This window comes from Microcebus murinus, chromosome 12, assembly GCF_040939455.1.
Source record: "Microcebus murinus isolate Inina chromosome 12, M.murinus_Inina_mat1.0, whole genome shotgun sequence".
Lineage (NCBI taxonomy): Eukaryota > Metazoa > Chordata > Mammalia > Primates > Cheirogaleidae > Microcebus > Microcebus murinus.
In genome coordinates, this window is record NC_134115.1 from 56,433,738 (window position 1) to 56,453,029 (window position 19,292).

The following is a 19,292-nucleotide window of genomic DNA, read 5'->3' on the forward strand; positions in this document are numbered from 1 at the left end:
TATACTGTAGTATTGAAAACATTATAATGAAAACAGCAAAATCCTGGAGTGAACTTTGACCCAGATTGATATCCAAATCTAGCAACACTCCCATATACTCGCGCGTGCACGTGTGTGTGTGTATGTGTGTATATAAATCAGAACATTTCTGTTAGAAGTGTTTTCAATGGTGATGTTTTTATTTCTTGAGTTGTGGTTTTGCAATTTGACCTGTAGGTCTCTTTCCTCATTTTTGTAAAGCACTAAATGTGATATGTCTCAACCGTTGTCGAACTATATGCTGTGGGCTCCTTTCCAGCTCTATTTCCAGGAATGAGCTAGAAAAACTGGATAAGGGTTGGTGGTAAAGCAGTAAATTTCTCAGTGAAATATTTCTAAGCTCTTTGCCTGGTTTGAATAATACTAACTGGTCTCATACTATCTTTAGGAATTAAGGATCAAATTAACACATTATTGTAATGTTTTACAAAGTTATCTCAGGAATAACTTTTTTCCCCCAACATGAATTTCATAACAATTTCTGACCAGATTTAATGAGTGTGAAAACTAATTCCTCTGGAAGTTGTGAATTTCTGGAGCTTCATTAAAATGTAATTCTCAGAAATCGAACTATGTCCAAATCTTAATTCAAATTAAGAAACTAAGGAGAAATTTCCTCTTTTGCCTGTGAGGGATTTACATTCAGAGACCTTATCAAAAGTTTATTAGATTACGCTAATTTAGGAAAGTTTTAAGTGGTGGATTCCAGGTCTATTTATTCACTCCAATAACTAGAACTAGGCTAATTTCACCAAGCCTAGTATAATAGATGTTTCGTTTTCCTGAGTAAATAAGTTCTTGCCTGGAATTACCATATCATGAAACAGCCCAAGCATTTCTAGCTTCTGCTCCTGTGAATATGTTGCTTCTGTCAAACTGATGTCCCCAGTGTTTTCTGGGATAAACATTCCCTGTCCAGTCCTGCTTCTGCTTGAGAAGCTCTGATGTCCTCTGGTGCTGGCGGGAAGAGGATCAGGGACAATGACCCGAAGCCCAGAAGTGCTCAAAGGATAGCAGAAGAGGTGGGGGCATCAGAGTAGGGGCCACATCTGGTGAAGAATCTCACCTGTGTTTGCTAGAAATCATGGTCAGAGATACCTGCCCTTTTTTTCTTTTAAATTCTTTTAACAGACCCATTACATGACAATATTTACTCAAGAAACAGGTTAGTTTAGAAGAGGGGAAAGATTAGTGAACACACAACTTCCATGCAGTTGGTAAATGTAGGCACTCCAGAGAAAGGGGTGAATCGTGCTGACCTGAGGGTTTTGGAGGCGGTCCAAGGAGCATCATGTGATCTGGATCCTGCCCCATGTTTACCAAGGAGAGAAGAGCTGGAAAAGGCACTCTATTCTTGAGAGAATAGAGTGTGCAAAGGCATGAGGAAGGTGGGGTTCAGGGGAGAGTGTGTGAGGGCTAGGGTTTGGCTGAAGCTGAGGGTTTGGATTGGAGGGTAGGAGAAGGTTTAAAAAGGAAGGTTGAGGTCAGATCGCAGGACTTGGGTTTTCATGACAAGGAATTTGTACTTCACTAGAAAATGGGGAGTGATTGGCAGATTCAAGTTGGTGCATGATGATCTGTATTTTATAAAACTGATTCAGGTGACAGGGCAGAAGGTAGGTTGAACAACTAAAAGCCTCTAGGATGCTGTTTCTGGAATAAATACTTTGATAGCTGTAGGAACTGAGTGGTGGGAGAGGAGGTCATTACACGAGACATGGACAGATGGGGAAGAGGAACAGATATTAGGAAGGCAGGCCACACAGTAGACTTTGACCTGTTCAGTTTGTGGTTGAAGTATTTCTGATGTAGATACCTAGGATATATTGGGAACGCAGATCTGGACTCAAAGAGAAGGGGGGCTGTAGAGGGACAGAGCCCCCAGTGTATATTGCAAAGAAGGTGGAGACAGGGCCTTAACGAATAGCTGCAGCTTGTCCAGAGGGTCCCGAAGGTTCTGCTGATGCAGATGTCTGCTCCGGTGACCTGCCTTGTTCTGCTATAGCAGGGTCTCTCCTTTCCTTTTAACTTTCTTTTGCTTTTCTCTCACATGTATGCACATTCACAGACATTTGTTCTCTCAGGCAGAGATCAGCAGACTTTTTCTGTAAAGGGCCAATGGTAAATATTTTAGGCTTTGCTGGCCACATACTATCTCTGTCACATATTCTTTTTTCCCCCCAACCTTTAAAAGTGTAAAAATCATTCTTCCCTTGAAGGCCAAACCTATATGGACATCAGGCCAAATTTGGTTCATGGACTATAGTTCATAACCCCCTGCTGTAAGGTCTCACGAATCGATCCCATTAAAAAAACTGATTCTTGTCTTGGAGAAAAAGATAAAAAAGATCAGTGTGGTAACTGAATATGTTTGTTGTGAGGTAAATACTATGGGCTTCCAGTCCTTTTCTTCCCAGAGAATGTCTGTCCATCATTCTCTGGCCAGCTCCCTCTCGTCCTGCACAGTATACCAACATATCCTTTTAGAAGACATTCTGGACGCCCTGGTCTGAGTTCATGGCCCTTTTTGAGTGCTCCCATGGCACCCTGTGCCTCTCATGTTAGGCATTGATGATCACACTCTTTTATAATTGCCTGGGTGCTTCTCTGCGCCTCTCACCAGGCTCTGATCTCTAGGTGGGCAGTGAACACATAGCTTCTGCACCATGGTACTTCCAGCACATCACACATGATAGGCTTTCCTAGATGAATAAGTGAAGGGAAGGTAGGAATGGGTGGGGAGGACAGTGGTCAAGGTAGAGACCTCTGGGCTTGTCAGACCCAGGTCCAGGGAACAGCTCTAAGTTTTACCAGTCGTCTGACTTTGGACAAATTCTCTAACCTTTCTGTGCCTCACCTGCTGCTGCTCTGCATCAAGAATGACAGTCCTGTCTGTAGGAGGAGGTGTTGTGATGGTTCAGTGAGTCCCCATGTGTAAAGCGCGAAGCACCTGTAGTGTAATGTTGCCTTTTAGCTCCTGCTGCTGCTGTTATTGTGCTAGTGGTTGTTGTCACCACTGCCACCATCACTGCCACCATCTGTGACTACTACTCCAGGGAGGCAGTGTGGAATTAGGGATTAAGAGAACTCTGGAGTCAGACCATCTGGGTTCCATTTTCAGTTCTCCCATTTATTAGCTTGTGTGGTACTAAGCAAGTTTTCTGATCTTCTCTCTGTGTCTCAGTTTCTTCATTTGAAAAATGTGGCTATTGTACCTAACTCGAAGAGTTACTACAAAGACTAAATGAGAAAATTAAAGTAAAGCATTAAGAGTAGTGGCTGGTACCTAATAATGTCAGTAAGTATTAACTATCATTAAAAAATGAAGTCTGACTTTCATCTTATCTGTTAATTTTGCTCTTCTTTCCTGTGTTCACTCAATCCTATGACATGCAATTTATGAGCACCTTCTGTGTGCTGAAACTGCAACTATGACTTATTCTTCCTTGACTCAAAACATTGCAATTTGTATAAAAATCCTGGAAAGCCGCCTTTGTTGCCCACATTGTCCTGATGGACTGTATGACCTGAGTAAATCTCAGCATATAACATGTGGTTTGCAGACCTTCTTGGGTGGCACCATCCTCCTCGTAAGCCTGTCTGGCAGGAGATTGTGAGTCTATAAATGACTAAGCCATTTGGCATTGCTGGTTTCCCCTCTCCCAACATAAACAGGTGAAAATGCCAGCCCAGACACAGCTCAGCTTAGAGAGGTGTTATGATGAGGTCTGGATGAGAAAGGGGTACAGAAACAAAGAGTCCTTTTATATCTCAGCTGCCATTGTCATATAAACGTCTTGAGTCTGTTTCTGAGATTCAGACTTTATGATTAGCTTGGTTTTAACTTGAATTCAAGACAGTAATTATTCTTTTTACTCTCACTAGTGATCTCTCCTTTTCTACCTTGTAATAGTCATGAGTGAAATACATAATACCACTTTGTTTATTCATCACCAATGAGTTTGACCAGTAACATTTTTTTTTTTTTTTTTTGAGGCAGTCTTACTCTAGAGTGCTGTGGTATCAGCCTAGCTCACAGCAACCTCAAACTCCTGGGCTCAAACGATCCTCCTGCCTCAGCCTCCCGAGTAGCTGAGGCTACAGGCCCGGCTATTTTTTTCTATTTTCAGTCATCGGCTACTTATTTTTTCTATTAGTAGAGACAGGGTCTCGCTTTTTCCCAGGCTGGTCTCTAACTCCTGACCTTAAGTGATCCTCCCACTTTGGCCTCCTTGAGTGCTAGGGTTATAGGTGTGAGCCACTGCACCTGGCCGACCAATAACATTTTAAGCCTCAAAATGTATACATTTAGTTTTTCTCTGACAGGGCAGACAGTTTACAGAAGAATCAAGACCTGGAATTTGAAAGAAATAGAGAAAGATTTGAATTTTTAAAGGTATGGGCAAAGTTTGCTTCTGTTGTTTGGTTTTCTGTGTATGTGGGGCACAAGGGAGTGGTGCCAAGGAGATGGGCTGAGTAAAGGTACCTCATGTGTTCATAGTGTTCTTTCCATTTGTCAATCCTAGTGGGGTTCCCAAGCTTTTCACAACATGCGGATTATTCCCCCTGGCTCAGGAATCATCCACCAGGTGAATTTGGAATATTTAGCAAGAGTGGTATTTGATCAGGATGGATATTACTATCCAGACAGCCTCGTGGGCACGGATTCGCACACTACCATGATTGATGGTTTGGGCGTTCTTGGTTGGGGTGAGTGTTCTTCCAGGTTTGCATTTCATATATGCTGTTCTTGGGCATATTTGATGCCATTACATCACAGTAGCATTAATTTGCATGACCACAAGTATTGGAGAGGTACTTTTGTCTATTTTATTCACTGCTACTTTTCCAGTGCCCAGAAAAGCACTTTTATACTTAGGCACTCAATAATTACTTCTGAGCCGGGCGAGGTGGCTCACGCCTGTAATCCTAGCACTCTGGGAGGCTGAGGCGGGCGGATTGCTCAAGGTCAAGAGTTCGAAACCAGCCTGAGCAAGAGCGAGACCCCCGTCTCTACTATAAATAGAAAGAAATTAATTGGCCAACTAATATATATATAAAATTAGCCGGGCATGGTGGCGCATGCCTGTAGTCCCAGCTACTCGGGAGGCTGAGGCAGCAGGATTGCTTGAGCCCAGGAGTTTGAGGCTGTGAGCTAGGCTGACGCCACGGCACTCACTCTAGCCTGTGCAACAAAGCGAGACTCTGTCTCAAAAAAAAAAAAAAAAAAAATTACTTCTGGAAGAATCAACTGGAACAAGGGATTAGGGACATTCAGCATAAATAAAAATCACCTGGGGTGTTTGTTACAAATGGAGACTCCTGAAGCCCGCACTCCTTTGGGTGTGGCACCGAGGGGATTTTGATGCAAGTATTGGGGGGGGGCACACTTTGAGAAACACTTGTTAAAAATTTTTGTAGAGGGAAATAGAGAAAACAATAACTGCTCTTTCTGGATACTTAACTCTGTACCACTTAAACATTATAGCTGTTAATGACACTGAATTGGTATCTGAGAGACACAGGAGGGAATAAAGAAAACATTACTGTGGTCTTGCATTCACTGCAGGTGTGGGTGGTATTGAAGCAGAAGCTGTCATGCTGGGTCAGCCAATCAGCATGGTGCTTCCCCAGGTGGTTGGCTACATGCTGATGGGGAAGCCCCACCCTCTGGTAACGTCCACTGACATCGTGCTCACCATTACCAAGGTAAGGAGTGCTGCCTCTTCTGTGGTCTCGGAAAGCCATGCTGACAAACAGGGAGGAAATACATAATGGAGTCTCCCTGGGTGTCCGTGTGCTCTAGAAATGCTGGGAAACTAACTACACTGATGATTTTACAAGGAGATGAGATAATGAGAGTGTTCTGTGGTTATGTTTAGATAATTGTGTCCATTTTACTCTTCTGTTGCTGCATGGATCTTTTTCTTAAAAATTTTTTCTAAATTACGAAATAGTGCAAATACACAGAAATTAAAATGGCTTTCATATACTCACCACCTAGGTTTAACAGATGATAACATTTTGCCATGTTTGCTTCAGAGCTCTCTATATTTTTAAAGAAATATTATGTAATGTTTTTGTCTAAAGCCACACTTCCCATTGCTAAAAATAGTCACTATCCTGAGGTTGTGAGAATCATTCCCATGCATATGTTTATACTTTTACTACATTTTTTCCCACATAGTTCCCCTTTATATGTAAGTAGCAAATTAGTTCCATGAACAGTGTTTGACCTTTTTTATTCTCATCTCTGTATTATAAGCTACATTATTGTGACAGATGTTTCTCCAAGCTGTAAAATAACAGTTTTTTTCTTTAGCTAGGAAATTATCTTTTTTTGTGATTTACTTGTTTTGCAAAAAGGCCATTTCATTTTGAGAGACTGTTAGAAAAGTAATGGTTTTTTTATTACCACAAACATAATTTTTTTTTTGGTTTTATAGTTTGGAAGTTTAGAATCTTTTGCATGAACACTATATTGTTAAAGGCCAAAATAAGTTTCTCTTTGATTTAATATTTGTGGAATTTGGAATTGAATTTATTTAAACACAGCTTATCACAAATGTCTGTGCACTCTTTTTTTGGATATGATACTGGACTTGCTCACAAAATTTGGCAGAATTCCCTGTAACCCAAAGAGCCTGTCCATGTGGTTGTCCACAGCCCATGAGACTGACTTCATGCAGTGTTAAGTCAGTCCCTGGGGCTTCGCTCCTGGCTGGTGGCTTGTGTGGAAAAGATCTGGCAAGTCAGATATGGGGACCTTTGGGTTGCATTTGGCTTGTAGCTGTAGCATGAATTTTATTCATTTCAGCTGTGAAAACAAGTCATTTTCTTAGTACAAGTAATTTATTTAGGTTGAAAAAGTTTAATATTTAGCACTTTTAGGCACTTTCAGTGATCTCATTAGAAAGAGAAAGTGTTACTCATTTTGAAAACTTTTCTTAATGTTATTTGTATTTTTGGTGTACTTTTTCTTTCTTTTTTAAAATAAGAAACTTGACATAATCTTAAGTTTATAGGAGAGTTGATGTAAAGGTAGTACAGAGAATTTCTGTTATCTTTCTTCCAGCTTCCCAAATGTTAGCGTCTTATATAACCATGGCACATTTACCAAAACTAAGAAGTTAACATTGCTATAGCACTCTTAACTAAAGTACAGACTTTACCAGTTATTGTCAGTAATGTCCCTTTTCTGTTCCAGGATACCATGTTGCATTTAGTTGGCATTGCTTTTTAAATTTTATTTTTTAAAGCAATCAAAAATATGTTGGGCTAATTTATTGTTTGTGTTTATTCAGAAGGCTATCTTATAAGAATCACAAGATAGTATTCTGCATTTTAAACATGGCCTGTCAAATCTCAAACTTTTCTGTTGTTTCTGCTACTCAGCACCTCCGCCAGGTTGGGGTAGTGGGCAAATTTGTTGAGTTCTTCGGGCCAGGAGTTGCCCAGTTATCTATTGCTGACCGAGCTACAATTGCTAACATGTGTCCGGAGTACGGAGCAACTGCTGCTTTTTTCCCAGTTGATGAAGTTAGTATCAAGTACCTGGAGCAGACAGGTAAGTAAAAGACCGTGAAAGCAGAGGGCTGTTGGTGAAAGTTTCATAGAACACTTAGAATCAGAGCACTGCCTTCTGCCTCTGCCCAACAGAACGCAGTGGGTTAGAGTTACACAATTTTTTTTCTCCCTATGGAGCCAAAATGGATTGTTGGGATTTAAGAGTGTATGAGACAAAGATGGTATGGTCAATAGAAAAAGCTCAGGCACTCCAGAAGCCTGGATATTTATACTGATCTTCTGCTAGTTTTTTGACATTAGACAAGTGATCGTAGTAATGGTACCTCCTATCTATGTGGTACCTGCTGTGCACCAGGCACATGTATGTGCATTTGCTGTCATCCTCTTCACAGATCTATAGAATAGATTGATTGATTAGTTGATTAATTAATAAGAGAGAAAACTGAGGATAAGGGAAATGTTATATCACCCAAGACTCAGACACAGTAGATCTAGAATCCAAACCTGCAGCTGCTGGGCTCCCAGCTGGGTGGGACTCCGCAGCGCCCTCTCGGGGCTGTCCAAAAGGTGAAATGAGAGCGTATCAAGGCATTTTAAGTGTTGATAGATCTCTTTAACTCTGTATGTATTTGTTTAGAAATTTGACTTTTTAACTTTGAGAAAGCTTTTTCTTAATTGTCTCCAGATTATTTTAAAAACATTAAATTTCATTCAGTCATCCATTTAACAAATTATCAATATCTGGTCTAGTTCCCAAAGATAAACGAGATAAAGTCCCTCCCCTCATAGAGCTTACATTCCAGTGAAGGAGAAAGATAGGGAACAATTAAACAACCGAGTAAATGTGATAATGAAAAAGTAGGCAGGAAGAGGGATGAAGTACCCTGGGAGTGCTTTTTATGTAATAGGAAGGTCAGCAAAGGGCCCTTGGAGGTGAAATTTGAAGAGGTGTCTAAGAGAAGGGACAAGCCTATGAGAAGGGATTTGTGAGAATCTTACAGACTCTAAATAAATCCGAGTCTTATCCTGAGGAAATTCCTCTGGAAATAGTAAAGATTGTGATGGAAAAGCTTATTTTAAAAAATGTTTTAATTAAATATAACCATGTTGGAATTGATTAATACATCTTTGTGTTCCCCAAAGGATTTGAAGTGAAAAAGAGGTAGAGCTAAAAGAACAGGATAAGTAGTTGAGGAACTCAGTCTACAGAGGGACAGGGTATGTGCTGGCACAGAGGGAAAAGCTGCAGGGTGTGTCCAGAAGGAAGCTGGGTTTCTGTGGTGCTGGAGGCGGCCACTAAACTTCCTGGTGATCCAGTGCCCGATTTGTAAACTCTATTAAATTGAAGCAAACATATTGCTTCAGAAGAGTCCAATCCTTTCCCGTACAAAACCCTGAGAGAAATGTCTCCCGGTCATATTCATGAAGAACATGGCATGGGATGTATAATAGTAAACAATTGGCTCAACAATAGGTCATGATAAATCTGTTAATGAAGGTTGGACAGCTGTTGTTTTATGAAGTCCATGCTGAAAGCTGATGACCTTTACCATTCAGTTAAGAAAGAAAATATAAAAAATTCTGATGTATGGTAGATCCAATAATCAGGCTTTCAGTCTCATGTAACTGTCAGGGAAAAATGGGTGGGCTGTTATCTCCTACACCAGGGGCTTGATAAGAGTTAAACAGCAGAAGGTTCAGAGTTATATTCCTAGTGATACAACATTGTGAGTTAAGACTTTGAGCTTTGGAGTCAAACTCAAGTTCGGATCCTGGTTCTGCCATTTACTGGCTGCATTCCATAGGAAAAAGTTACTTAATCTTCTTGAGCCACCATTTCCTCGTCTATAAATCAGAATAATAATTGTACTTGTCTCATAGGGTCATGATAAAGGATTAGAGATTGAGGGTAACACATTTAGAATGTTTAGCACACAGTACAAGAGGCACACAGAACGTGCTTATAGCTTGGGGTGGAGGTGAGGTGGGTTATTATTTTAAAAATAATAATTGGAATGCTGAAAGTCTTCATGGCCAGTTGAAGGTGGCATAGGTGTGATTTGACAATTAGCTCAGGCTTAGGATTCTCCTAATTAAGGACTGTAACCAAAAAGAGGGGGAGACTGGACGCGGTGGCTCACACCTGTAGTCCTGGCACTTTGGGAAGCTGAAGCAAAGGGATCACTTGGGCCCATGAGTGTGAGGTTGCAGTGATGACACCACTGCACTCTAGCCCAGACAGCAGAGCAAGACCCTGTCTCAAATAAAGAAAACAAAACAAACCTAAAAAGCAAGAAGAGGAGGAGTACCTATAGGTAGAACCAGAATCTTTTTCAGAAAATAGTCGCTTTGTTAGGAACAACATATCAGTTAATGGCCCCCAGTAGAAAACAGCATCAGCTAGAGAGTCAGACTGTTAGTCTGGAAGCTGAAATATCAACAGCTGTTGGTGTGTGTGAGTGAAACATATATTATATACTTGTATAATTGCTGATGGACATATTAGCTTATAGTCTTCAACCAGGAAATATTAACATATGTTACATGTTACTCCATAACATGCCATTTAGGTCGTGATGAAAAAACTGTAAAGCACATTAAAAAATATCTTCAGGCTATGGGAATGTTTCGAGATTTCAATGACCCTTCTCAAGACCCAGACTTCGCCCAGGTATGAGAGCACTTTCCACAGAGCATGTATTTCCTCCTCAAGGCTGCGATTTTAGTTGCATGTATTTTTTCGGGGGCAGAGGGGTGGTTGTATATACTTGAAGGAAATTAGTCACTGCCAAGTTTTGCAAGAGAACAGAATGTTAAAAGTCTGAAAAATTAAAAGGATAAGGAAATTGCAAACATATCAGAATAATATCATTTCTTACATTCCCAGTGACCTAATCATTGTGAGCTGAGCATGCTCCCCTCTTTTGAACTACTGATTCACACCCCTCCTGTGGAAGACCACTGAAAGACTTTACCGGAGGAGCAAGAGCTATTAATATTTAAAGGCTAAGCCCATCATTATTATAGACCTAGAAAGAAGGGAAGGTGCAAATAAATCAGTTAGTTCTAATTATCCAATGATTTACCTTTATTTTCTAGGATGCAAACTGAGTCCACATTTTTCTTTTTTTTTATTTTTTATTTTTTTTTAACTTTTTTTTTGTTTTTGAGACAGAGTCTTGCTTTGTTGCCCAGGCTAGAGTGAGTGCCGTGGCGTCAGCCTAGCTCACAGCAACCTCAAACTCCTGGGCTCAAGCAATCCTACTGCCTCAGCCTCCCACGTAGCTGGGACTATAGGCATGCGCCACCATGCCCGGCTAATTTTTCTATATATATTAGTTGGCCAATTAATTTCTTTCTATTTATAGTAGAGATGTGGTCTCACTCTTGCTCAGAGCTGGTTTCGAACTCCTGACCTCGAGCAATCCGCCTGCCTCGGCCTCCCAGAGTGCTAGGATTACAGGCGTGAGCCACTGCGCCCAGCCTGAATCCACATTTTTCTAAGCAGCCAAGACTGTAGAGTAAACTGGACCTGGGACTCTTGTTCCATATTACATTGAGGGAAGGAAATATTCAACTAGACTAAGGCCCATTTCTTGGCATTGATGACTGAATGGCTGCATCTCTCCCAAATCACCCTGGAAGTATAATTTCAGTAGAAAACCCATCTCCACCCACCTTCAGCAATAAAAAGCATCCACAAGCTGCTTTCTAATGGTGGGCTAGTAGAAGACACTGGGCAGCACCTGCAGTGCCCACCCTGACCTTTCTGAGGGGCAGCAAGGCTTCCTGCCTGCCTCACGCTACTTAAGTGCCCATCTTGATCTTGGGAAATTAACCACTTTAGTGTTAAACAGTGGCCTTTTTGTTTTTGAATGTGGTTGTTTTGTTATATTTGCTTATTCTTATTGTTGTGATGTTTTCAGTTCTCTGGCATGCCTTGTGTTTCCTCTTTGTGGGTATAATGTGAATTCTATAATTCCTTTTCTTTTGGATGAACAGATTGTGGAATTAGATTTAAAAACAGTGGTGCCTTGCTGCAGTGGACCCAAAAGGCCTCAGGACAAAGTTGCTGTGTCTGACATGAAAAAGGACTTTGAGAGCTGCCTTGGAGCCAAGGTAGGGGTCTGGGAAGGGAGGTTGAAATCCTCCCGGCCCCACCCCACGCCCGGTTTCACCCCCACTGGATGATGACTCTTTGCTGCAGCCTGGTGCCGAGGGTGTTTCTTCTCTATTCGGAAGCCCTTAATGTCAGCTACAAGCCACAGGGCTTCCTTAGAGTATGTGCCCTATAAACACAATTCAGCCCACCTTTGTCAGCTTGTCTCCTTCTCACATGGCCCTGGCCACATTATTTACTCTACTTACCTAAGCTTTCTTGTCTTCGTTGGCACCACTTCCTGTCTGCATGTCTCTTCGTGTCTTCTTCATCTCCTCGTGTCCTATTCTGTCAGCTCCATAAAGCCCTGTGCGGATACCAGCTCCTCTGCAGTGTGGCCTCAGACTCTCAGCAGAAAGTCATCTTCCCCTTGTTCGAAACTTCCTGGCACTGGGTCTAAAGCCCCTTGATGGCATATTGTATTCTTTAACTTACATTGTCTTTAACTTACATCTGCTGCACGTATGGTTTCTGTTACTGGGCTGTATCTTTGAGAATAGGATTTGTGTCTGAATCACCCTGCTGCAGTCCCACAAAGTACCTAGCATAATGTCTTGGACCCAGTGGCTTTTCATTGAACACTTCTCAAGTGAATGATGAAGATGTGTGATAGGTTTCACCTGGGGAACACCAGCGTTATACCAAGTGTTTAGCCATGCTTTGTTTGCATTACTGATCATGATTGGTTGACTCTGGTCAAAATGGTGCCTTTTCCTAAATTTCCATAAGGCTAAAATCAGTAGCCTCAGTCAGTCTGTATCCATTAAACTCTACAATAATATCAATTGAGTTTTATTTAGACTAACTTTGAAATAAATTTGTAGTTTTATCATTTCCATCTTTGAGGTGGGAAGGAGGTTACCAATTTCAATAGAGAGTAAATTCAGAAATCATGACTGCCTTTTGTAAAGATTTAAAAAAGAGTAAAGAGTTTTAATTTTTCTGTAGCATTTCAGAGTTTGCTGGCAGAAATATTTGTTTTGTTAAGAATTGGCCTTTAAAATTATTGTTACCAAAGTATTCCTTCTTCCAAAGTGAGAACTTTTGAGCATATATATTTTTTTCTATAGCAAGGTATATTTTTCTTCTTATATCATATCTATATATTTTTTTTCTTCCTATAGCAAGGATTTAAAGGATTCCAAGTTGCTCCAGACCATCATAATGACCATAAGACATTTATGTATGATAATAGTGAGTTCACCCTTACTCATGGTTCTGTAGTCATCGCTGCCATTACTAGCTGCACAAACACCAGTAATCCATCTGTGATGCTGGGAGCAGGTGAGTGCATTTGACTCTGTGCCCATAGTCATGTGCATGTGTAGGTGGAAATCTCCTAAGACATGACCCGAGGTCATTCGCTGAGATCTGCATGTAGTTCCCCGAACCTTGCCTTTTCCAGATACAGAGATTTATTGGCCCAGAAATATCTACACAATAAATAATGTCCAAAGCAAAGTATTTAAAATAGAATTCACAATGCATGATAGTCTTTCTCTTGAGAATTAACATAGAAAACATGTAGAAGGTGGCAAAGGAAGCTGAATTTCTGGTAAAGCCTAGAATGTTGTGTCAGACTTTGGAAGGGAAAAAAAAAAAAAACCTGTTGTCACGTCACAGACTTTGTTCTCTGTCAAACACCTGACCAGTTCTGATTTCGGTATGTTGGCAAGTGCATCTGAATTAGGGCATAGGGCACTGGTGCACCTGACCTGTTACGCAATTCCGGTTAAGTAGTTAATATTTACATGCAGGCTTTCACTAATATAAGGTCCTTACAGTGTCCAAGCTTTTAGCCATCCCCAAGAGTATCTCTTGTGTCCATAGACAGTGTCAGCAGTTCTTTTTTTGTGAAGCAGACACTGGCATAAGGAAAACCTTTGTCTGAGTCCGTCGTTGCCACCTAAGCTTTCCTTGTCCAGAGCAAGCCAGTCTTCTTAAGTCATTAGCTTGTCCGTAGTTTTTTGTCCCTTTATACTTCCACCCCCACTCCTTATTTTTTTTCCTACTTCTGTGGTACTTCCTGAGACAGAGCACCCAGTGTTCCAGTAACAGCCTCTGTCTCTGCCAAAATCCAGTGGCCTAGGAACTCTTGATCCTCCACTTCAAGAAATAGTTGAAGACTAGATTTTCACTTCTTAGCTGACTATTCCTTACCAACCAGAACACAATTGATATACTTTCAGAAAGGGACCCTCCAATTACAATTTTCATCCAGACAAACATAATTATGCTCAAAGCTCTGACATGGGGGGGGGGGGATGGCAGGGGCAATATATGTAACCTTAACAATATTTGTACCCCAATTATATGATGAAATAAAAAGAAAAGATTACTTCTAAAAATTGAAAACTCATTTTGTAATATATTCCTAAGTGGCTTTAGGTTTATCTCTTTAAAAAACAAGTAAACACATCTCTTTCTTCATTTCCATGACTAATTTTGAGTTTACTGCATACATGTGAATAACTTTGGGCCCGTGAGCTTTCCATTAGGCAGCAGAAATGGCAATAAGTGCCAACACGAAGGGGGCTTGGTCAGGCTGTGGCAGGAATTGCAGACTGAAAAATCAGGTTCTTCCCTGAAGCTTCCCTGGCACCAGGAGCAAGCAGCCACCCACGCTGTCTCTGTGTTTGCCATTTCACAGGATTGTTAGCAAAGAAAGCTGTGGACGCAGGCTTGAACGTGAAGCCTTATATCAAAACTAGCCTGTCTCCTGGGAGCGGTGTGGTCACCTACTACCTTCGAGAAAGCGGAGTCATGCCTTATCTGTCTAAACTTGGGTGAGGGAGAGTTTTCTTTTACACCATTGCTTTCGTTGCATTTTATTCCTCATGTGTCTTGCTATGTCACGTGTAACAGATGTGAGCTTATCTGATGGTATCTGATCACATAATCTTTTATCAGATAGTAAACAAACTTAAACCCTTACATTTCAACTCAATAGGGCCCCTCCTGTACATTTGTGCTGGTTGTTCATCATACAAGGGTGCCCTCTAAGGGCAGAGCAGGGACTAAAATTGAGCCTGTGCTCTGCTTTACCAAGCCTTGTGCCCTGATGTGGTGCTGCACCCTCCTAGAGGAGGGGGTGTCTTTTCTCAGTTGCACCAAGGTATGCTATGGGCTAACGGTGACTCTGCAACTGCAAGTCTGCCTTTTGGTCTGAAAATAATTATTTACCATGACTAAAAGCATCCTAATTCCTTGAGGCAAATACGTTCTGAGAAATTCGTCCTGAGGTGATTTTATCCTTATTGGAACATCACAGAATGTACTTACACAAACTTCGATGGTATAGCATACTATACACCTAGGCCGTACAGTATAGCCTATTGCTCCTAGGCTACAGACCTATACAGCGTGTTACTGAACTGATTACTGTAGGCAGTTACAACACAATCAGCACCATGACAGTGAGACCACTGTCTATATATACATGGTCTGTCGTTGACCCATACGTCTATGGTGCATGACTGTATTGCCAAATACAATCTCTCCAATTTCCATATTATTCCTAATGTAGATGACCTATATTTTATTCATGTGCCTCATAAAATTCAAAGGTCCTTGGGATTATACAATAATAGTGGTGAATAAAGACATTAAGTGGCATATCTAAGTTCAACTTTTAAAAATTCTAGATCATGTAGTTCAACTCCTTTCTGTAAGTAAAAAAACATGAGTGGTATTTTTAGATACGCTGTGTCAGAATGCTCTCTAGAGTGAAAGTGTTACAGAAAGAGCACTGTACTAAACACCATGCGCTTCGGTCCTTTTTGATTGGTGGCCTCCAGAAACTGTCACCAGCAGAAGGGCTCACTGAAAGTTGTTCTTGTTCTTGTGCTTCCCTTTTGGTCCCCAGGTTTGACGTGGTGGGCTACGGCTGCATGACCTGCATCGGCAACAGCGGGCCCTTACCTGAACCTGTAGTAGACGCCATCATTCAGGTAATCACAGAGGATCCTGCGGGTCTTCAGAGCTGTTGTTCCCTCTCACACAATGTGTGACCAAAATGCTGGTCATTTCAGGAAGGTCCATGGAAGCAGGGGATGTGGTTAAGAGTATGGTCTTTGGAGTCGAGCTAAAATTACTAACCATGTAACCTTGAGCAAGTTAATCGACCTGTTTGTGCCTGAGTTTCCACAGCTGTAAAGTGGAGATAGTCTCTATAGTATAGTACAGAACTGTGAGAGTTAGGATGACGAGGAGGAACATAGAACACTTAGTGCAGTGCCTGACACACAAGTACGTGCCCAATTCATGCTAGTGTTGACTACAGAGGGCCCTAGAATCATTTGATACTCATAATTTGAAAATTGGTTCAAAGTCACATAAGTCTCCACACAAGTGAATCTAAGCTAAATTGCTTTGGCTTTATTTTGTCCCCAAAATTCTGTAACCTTGAAAAAACTATTTGTTTTGCTTTGCATTAATTATAGAATCTATAGAAGTCACTTTGGTTTCCATTAGCTATCAACTTTTGGTCTTTCCTTGTCTGTTCTTAGGCCCCAGGCAGAAATAAGTAGGATGTTGCCTTCTAACCTATCTGGTATTTTCTCATGAGCAATAATCACTGAACATGTCTCTACTTTTTTTGACCCAGAGTGTCTCTCACAGGGACACCGCTGTGTACCCTGCTCCCCTATTTATTGTAGGAGAGGATCAGATGAAAGGGCAGCTTAAAGTTACATCCTTGTGATGTGAAAACTATTGTGAATGGTCCTAGACAATAAGCCTAGTTAATCTCTTCTTTTTGTGACCTAATTTTTCTCTTGCCTTACCCAGGGAGACCTTGTAGCTGTTGGCGTACTATCTGGGAACAGGAATTTTGAAGGTCGAGTCCACCCCAACACTCGGGCCAACTATTTAGCCTCTCCTCCCTTAGTAATAGCATATGCCATCGCTGGGACCATCAGAATCGACTTTGAGAAAGAGCCATTGGGTAAGATTCTGTTTGTGTGGCCGTAATTTTCCTCCAGTGAATTTGAAAACATTAGTGGAAGAAAGCTGCTGCTTTCCTTAATAAAAAATGAAGTATAGACTCTCCAGATATGAGACAAAGAGAAGAATCTTTTCAGTTCACAGCCAAAACATAACTGAAGTAGAATCTATCGAGGGTAAGGAATGACAAAAGGGAAGTAAATGCCAAAAGTAATAGAGATCTTGCTATTCTGGTTTCTCCTGCAGGTCCTCCCTGTCCAGCTCCTGCTGTAATGTAATGATAGGCATTGTTTTAATATGTACTCTGTGGGAACACACTCCAGATAGTTCAGCTTCTCAAAATTCAGGAGAAATGATACATTATCTCCTTTCCTCTGGGCTTGCTGCTTGCCATGTACTCTAAGCATATTAGATAATATAAAAACAATGTCCCTTAAATTTACTTTTAGGAAATTATAACTTTAGAGATACAGTGGATCCTCATTATTTATAGATTTTATATTTGCAAATTTTCCTAGTCACTAAAATATATTTTAACCCCCAAATCAATACCTGTGGTGCATTCATGGTCATTCACAGACAAGTGCAGAGGAGTGAAAACCTCAAGTCATGCAGCGTGTGCTTTCCACACTGAGTTCCAGCAAGGCCATGCTCGGCCTTCTTGCTTCAGCTCTCATACCATAAACAAATATCGTTTTCTCAGTCTATTTAGGGCCATGTTTTCTACATTTTTTTTGTGCTTTTTGTGACGATTTCAGCATTGAAAGTGGCCCCTGAGCATAGTCCTGAAGTGCTACCTGGTGTTGCTAAGCACGAGAAGACTGTAATTTGCCTGTGTTTCAGATAAGCTTCATTCAGGCATGAGTTACAGTGCTGTTGGCCGTAAGTCCAGTGTTAATGAGTCAACAATAAACTATTATATATTAAGTAAGGCACAGAAGCACACGTAAAACAAGGCTGCGTATCGATCTGTGTATTGATTGTTTGATACAGGGTTAGGTTCCTACTAGCCCCTGGTCACACTTTTGTGAACAGGGCAGTGATTCAGTGTCCACTAATTTAGTGTTCCCAGGGGCTTTATAGAATGTGACTACCTGTACCAACCGAGAAGGAAGAGACTGGACTGTGCGTGATAATGAAAATGGGATATTAGAAAGTTTTTCTCATTAGTAAACATTTTTTCCCTAGGAGTAAACGCAAAGGGACAACAGGTATTTCTGAAAGATATCTGGCCAAGCAGAGACGAGATCCAGGCGGTAGAGCGCCAGTACGTAATCCCTGGGATGTTTAAGGAGGTCTACCAGAAAATAGAGGTGAGGTCCCACACCGTCCTCCCAGCCCTGCAGGGATCTTGGGGAAAGCTACTGCTTTGTGTTCTGTGTGCAGACCTTGAGGCTTATGGGAGTATAAACTGTAAAAAGTAACATTTATTTCTTCAGATAACTGGGGAAGTGGTTCTCAGTCATTTTTCTCCTATGACTCACATTTTTACAAACCCCACATGTTCCCACATTTGGACAAGTGGGTGACAGCCTCAAGAAGGGCCTCCACCCCTTTTTCAGACTTTCAGACACCCTGGAGTGTGTGTCTGCTGTGGTGAGGACCCCCGGTGGTAACTTCACTGGTGTCACTGAGGTGGAGTTAGTTGGTTGAATACACCTTTCAGAATGCATTATTTGCATGCTTAAAAAAAAAACAAAACTAAGGCCACACAGTAGGAAGCACCTAACTCTATTCATTTTACAAATAGGAGAAAATGTATGGGGCTCAGTATCATTTTCTGAGCCTCTTGGATATTACGCCTTTCCCTGCTTTCTGTGTCCGGCGGACCCAAGGGCTTCTGAGTGGGCCTGGTGGTCTTAAGATAAAAGCAGAACTGTTTGGGGCGAGGGTGACATGGGGTGATATTCACATACTGCACCCTCTACAAGCTGCTCCTTGGGACATGGTGTTAGGGAGCTTGATAGGAACTGGGTTAAATGTGTGTCTCCAACGGCTGAGTTAATGGATTGTGGACAGAATTCAAGCTGATCTTAATGCATAGCAGCTGTCATTTGCTATCCAGTGTCTGTGTGACCTGGAAGTCTACTTCCTAAAACACTCATACAGTAATTTCCTCATTGTACAATCTGGATTATTATTTCACAGATTATTTATAAGTATGTGTATTAGTTCTCTATAGCTGTGCAACAAATTAGTGAGTTGAGACGACAAACTTTTATTCCTGTCACAGTTTCTGTGGGTTGGGAATCCAAGTGCAGCTTCACTGGGTGCCTCCGCTTTCACAAGGCTCCAGTCCAGGTGTCATCTGGGGCTGCAGTCTCTGGAGCAGGATCCACTTAGGCTCACTCATGTGCTTGTTGGGAGGATCAGGTTCCTTACGGGCTGTCAGACAGAGGTTCGCAGGTCCTCGCTGTTAGCTAGTGCCTTGCTGCGTGGGTCTGTTCACAGCTCACAGCATGGCAGCTGCCTTCCATCAGAGCAAGCAGGCAAGAGAGAAGACAGAAGGCAGATTTCTTTATAACCTAATCTTAGAGATAGTTAAGTCCAGCCCACACTAAGGGCGTGAGTCCCAGGAGGTGGGATCATTCTCACCGTCTGGGAGGCTGCCCATCACAGTGCG

At 41.5% G+C, this 19,292-nt stretch overlaps 1 protein-coding gene across 2 annotated transcripts in view; it reads left to right on the plus strand.

The window, feature by feature from the left end:
- The window catches only part of ACO1 (aconitase 1), a 61,434-nt gene that overhangs the window by 33,368 nt on the left and 8,774 nt on the right, over positions 1-19,292 (plus strand). For both annotated transcript variants that reach the window (XM_012764398.3, XM_076008794.1), the window contains exons 6-16: positions 4,366-4,435; positions 4,566-4,749; positions 5,609-5,748; positions 7,435-7,606; positions 10,137-10,237; positions 11,569-11,685; positions 12,850-13,009; positions 14,376-14,511; positions 15,591-15,675; positions 16,514-16,670; positions 17,858-17,982. In XM_012764398.3, coding sequence (XP_012619852.1) covers positions 4,366-4,435; positions 4,566-4,749; positions 5,609-5,748; positions 7,435-7,606; positions 10,137-10,237; positions 11,569-11,685; positions 12,850-13,009; positions 14,376-14,511; positions 15,591-15,675; positions 16,514-16,670; positions 17,858-17,982 — 1,447 coding nt within the window. The remainder of the gene's footprint in view (positions 1-4,365; positions 4,436-4,565; positions 4,750-5,608; positions 5,749-7,434; positions 7,607-10,136; positions 10,238-11,568; positions 11,686-12,849; positions 13,010-14,375; positions 14,512-15,590; positions 15,676-16,513; positions 16,671-17,857; positions 17,983-19,292) is intronic.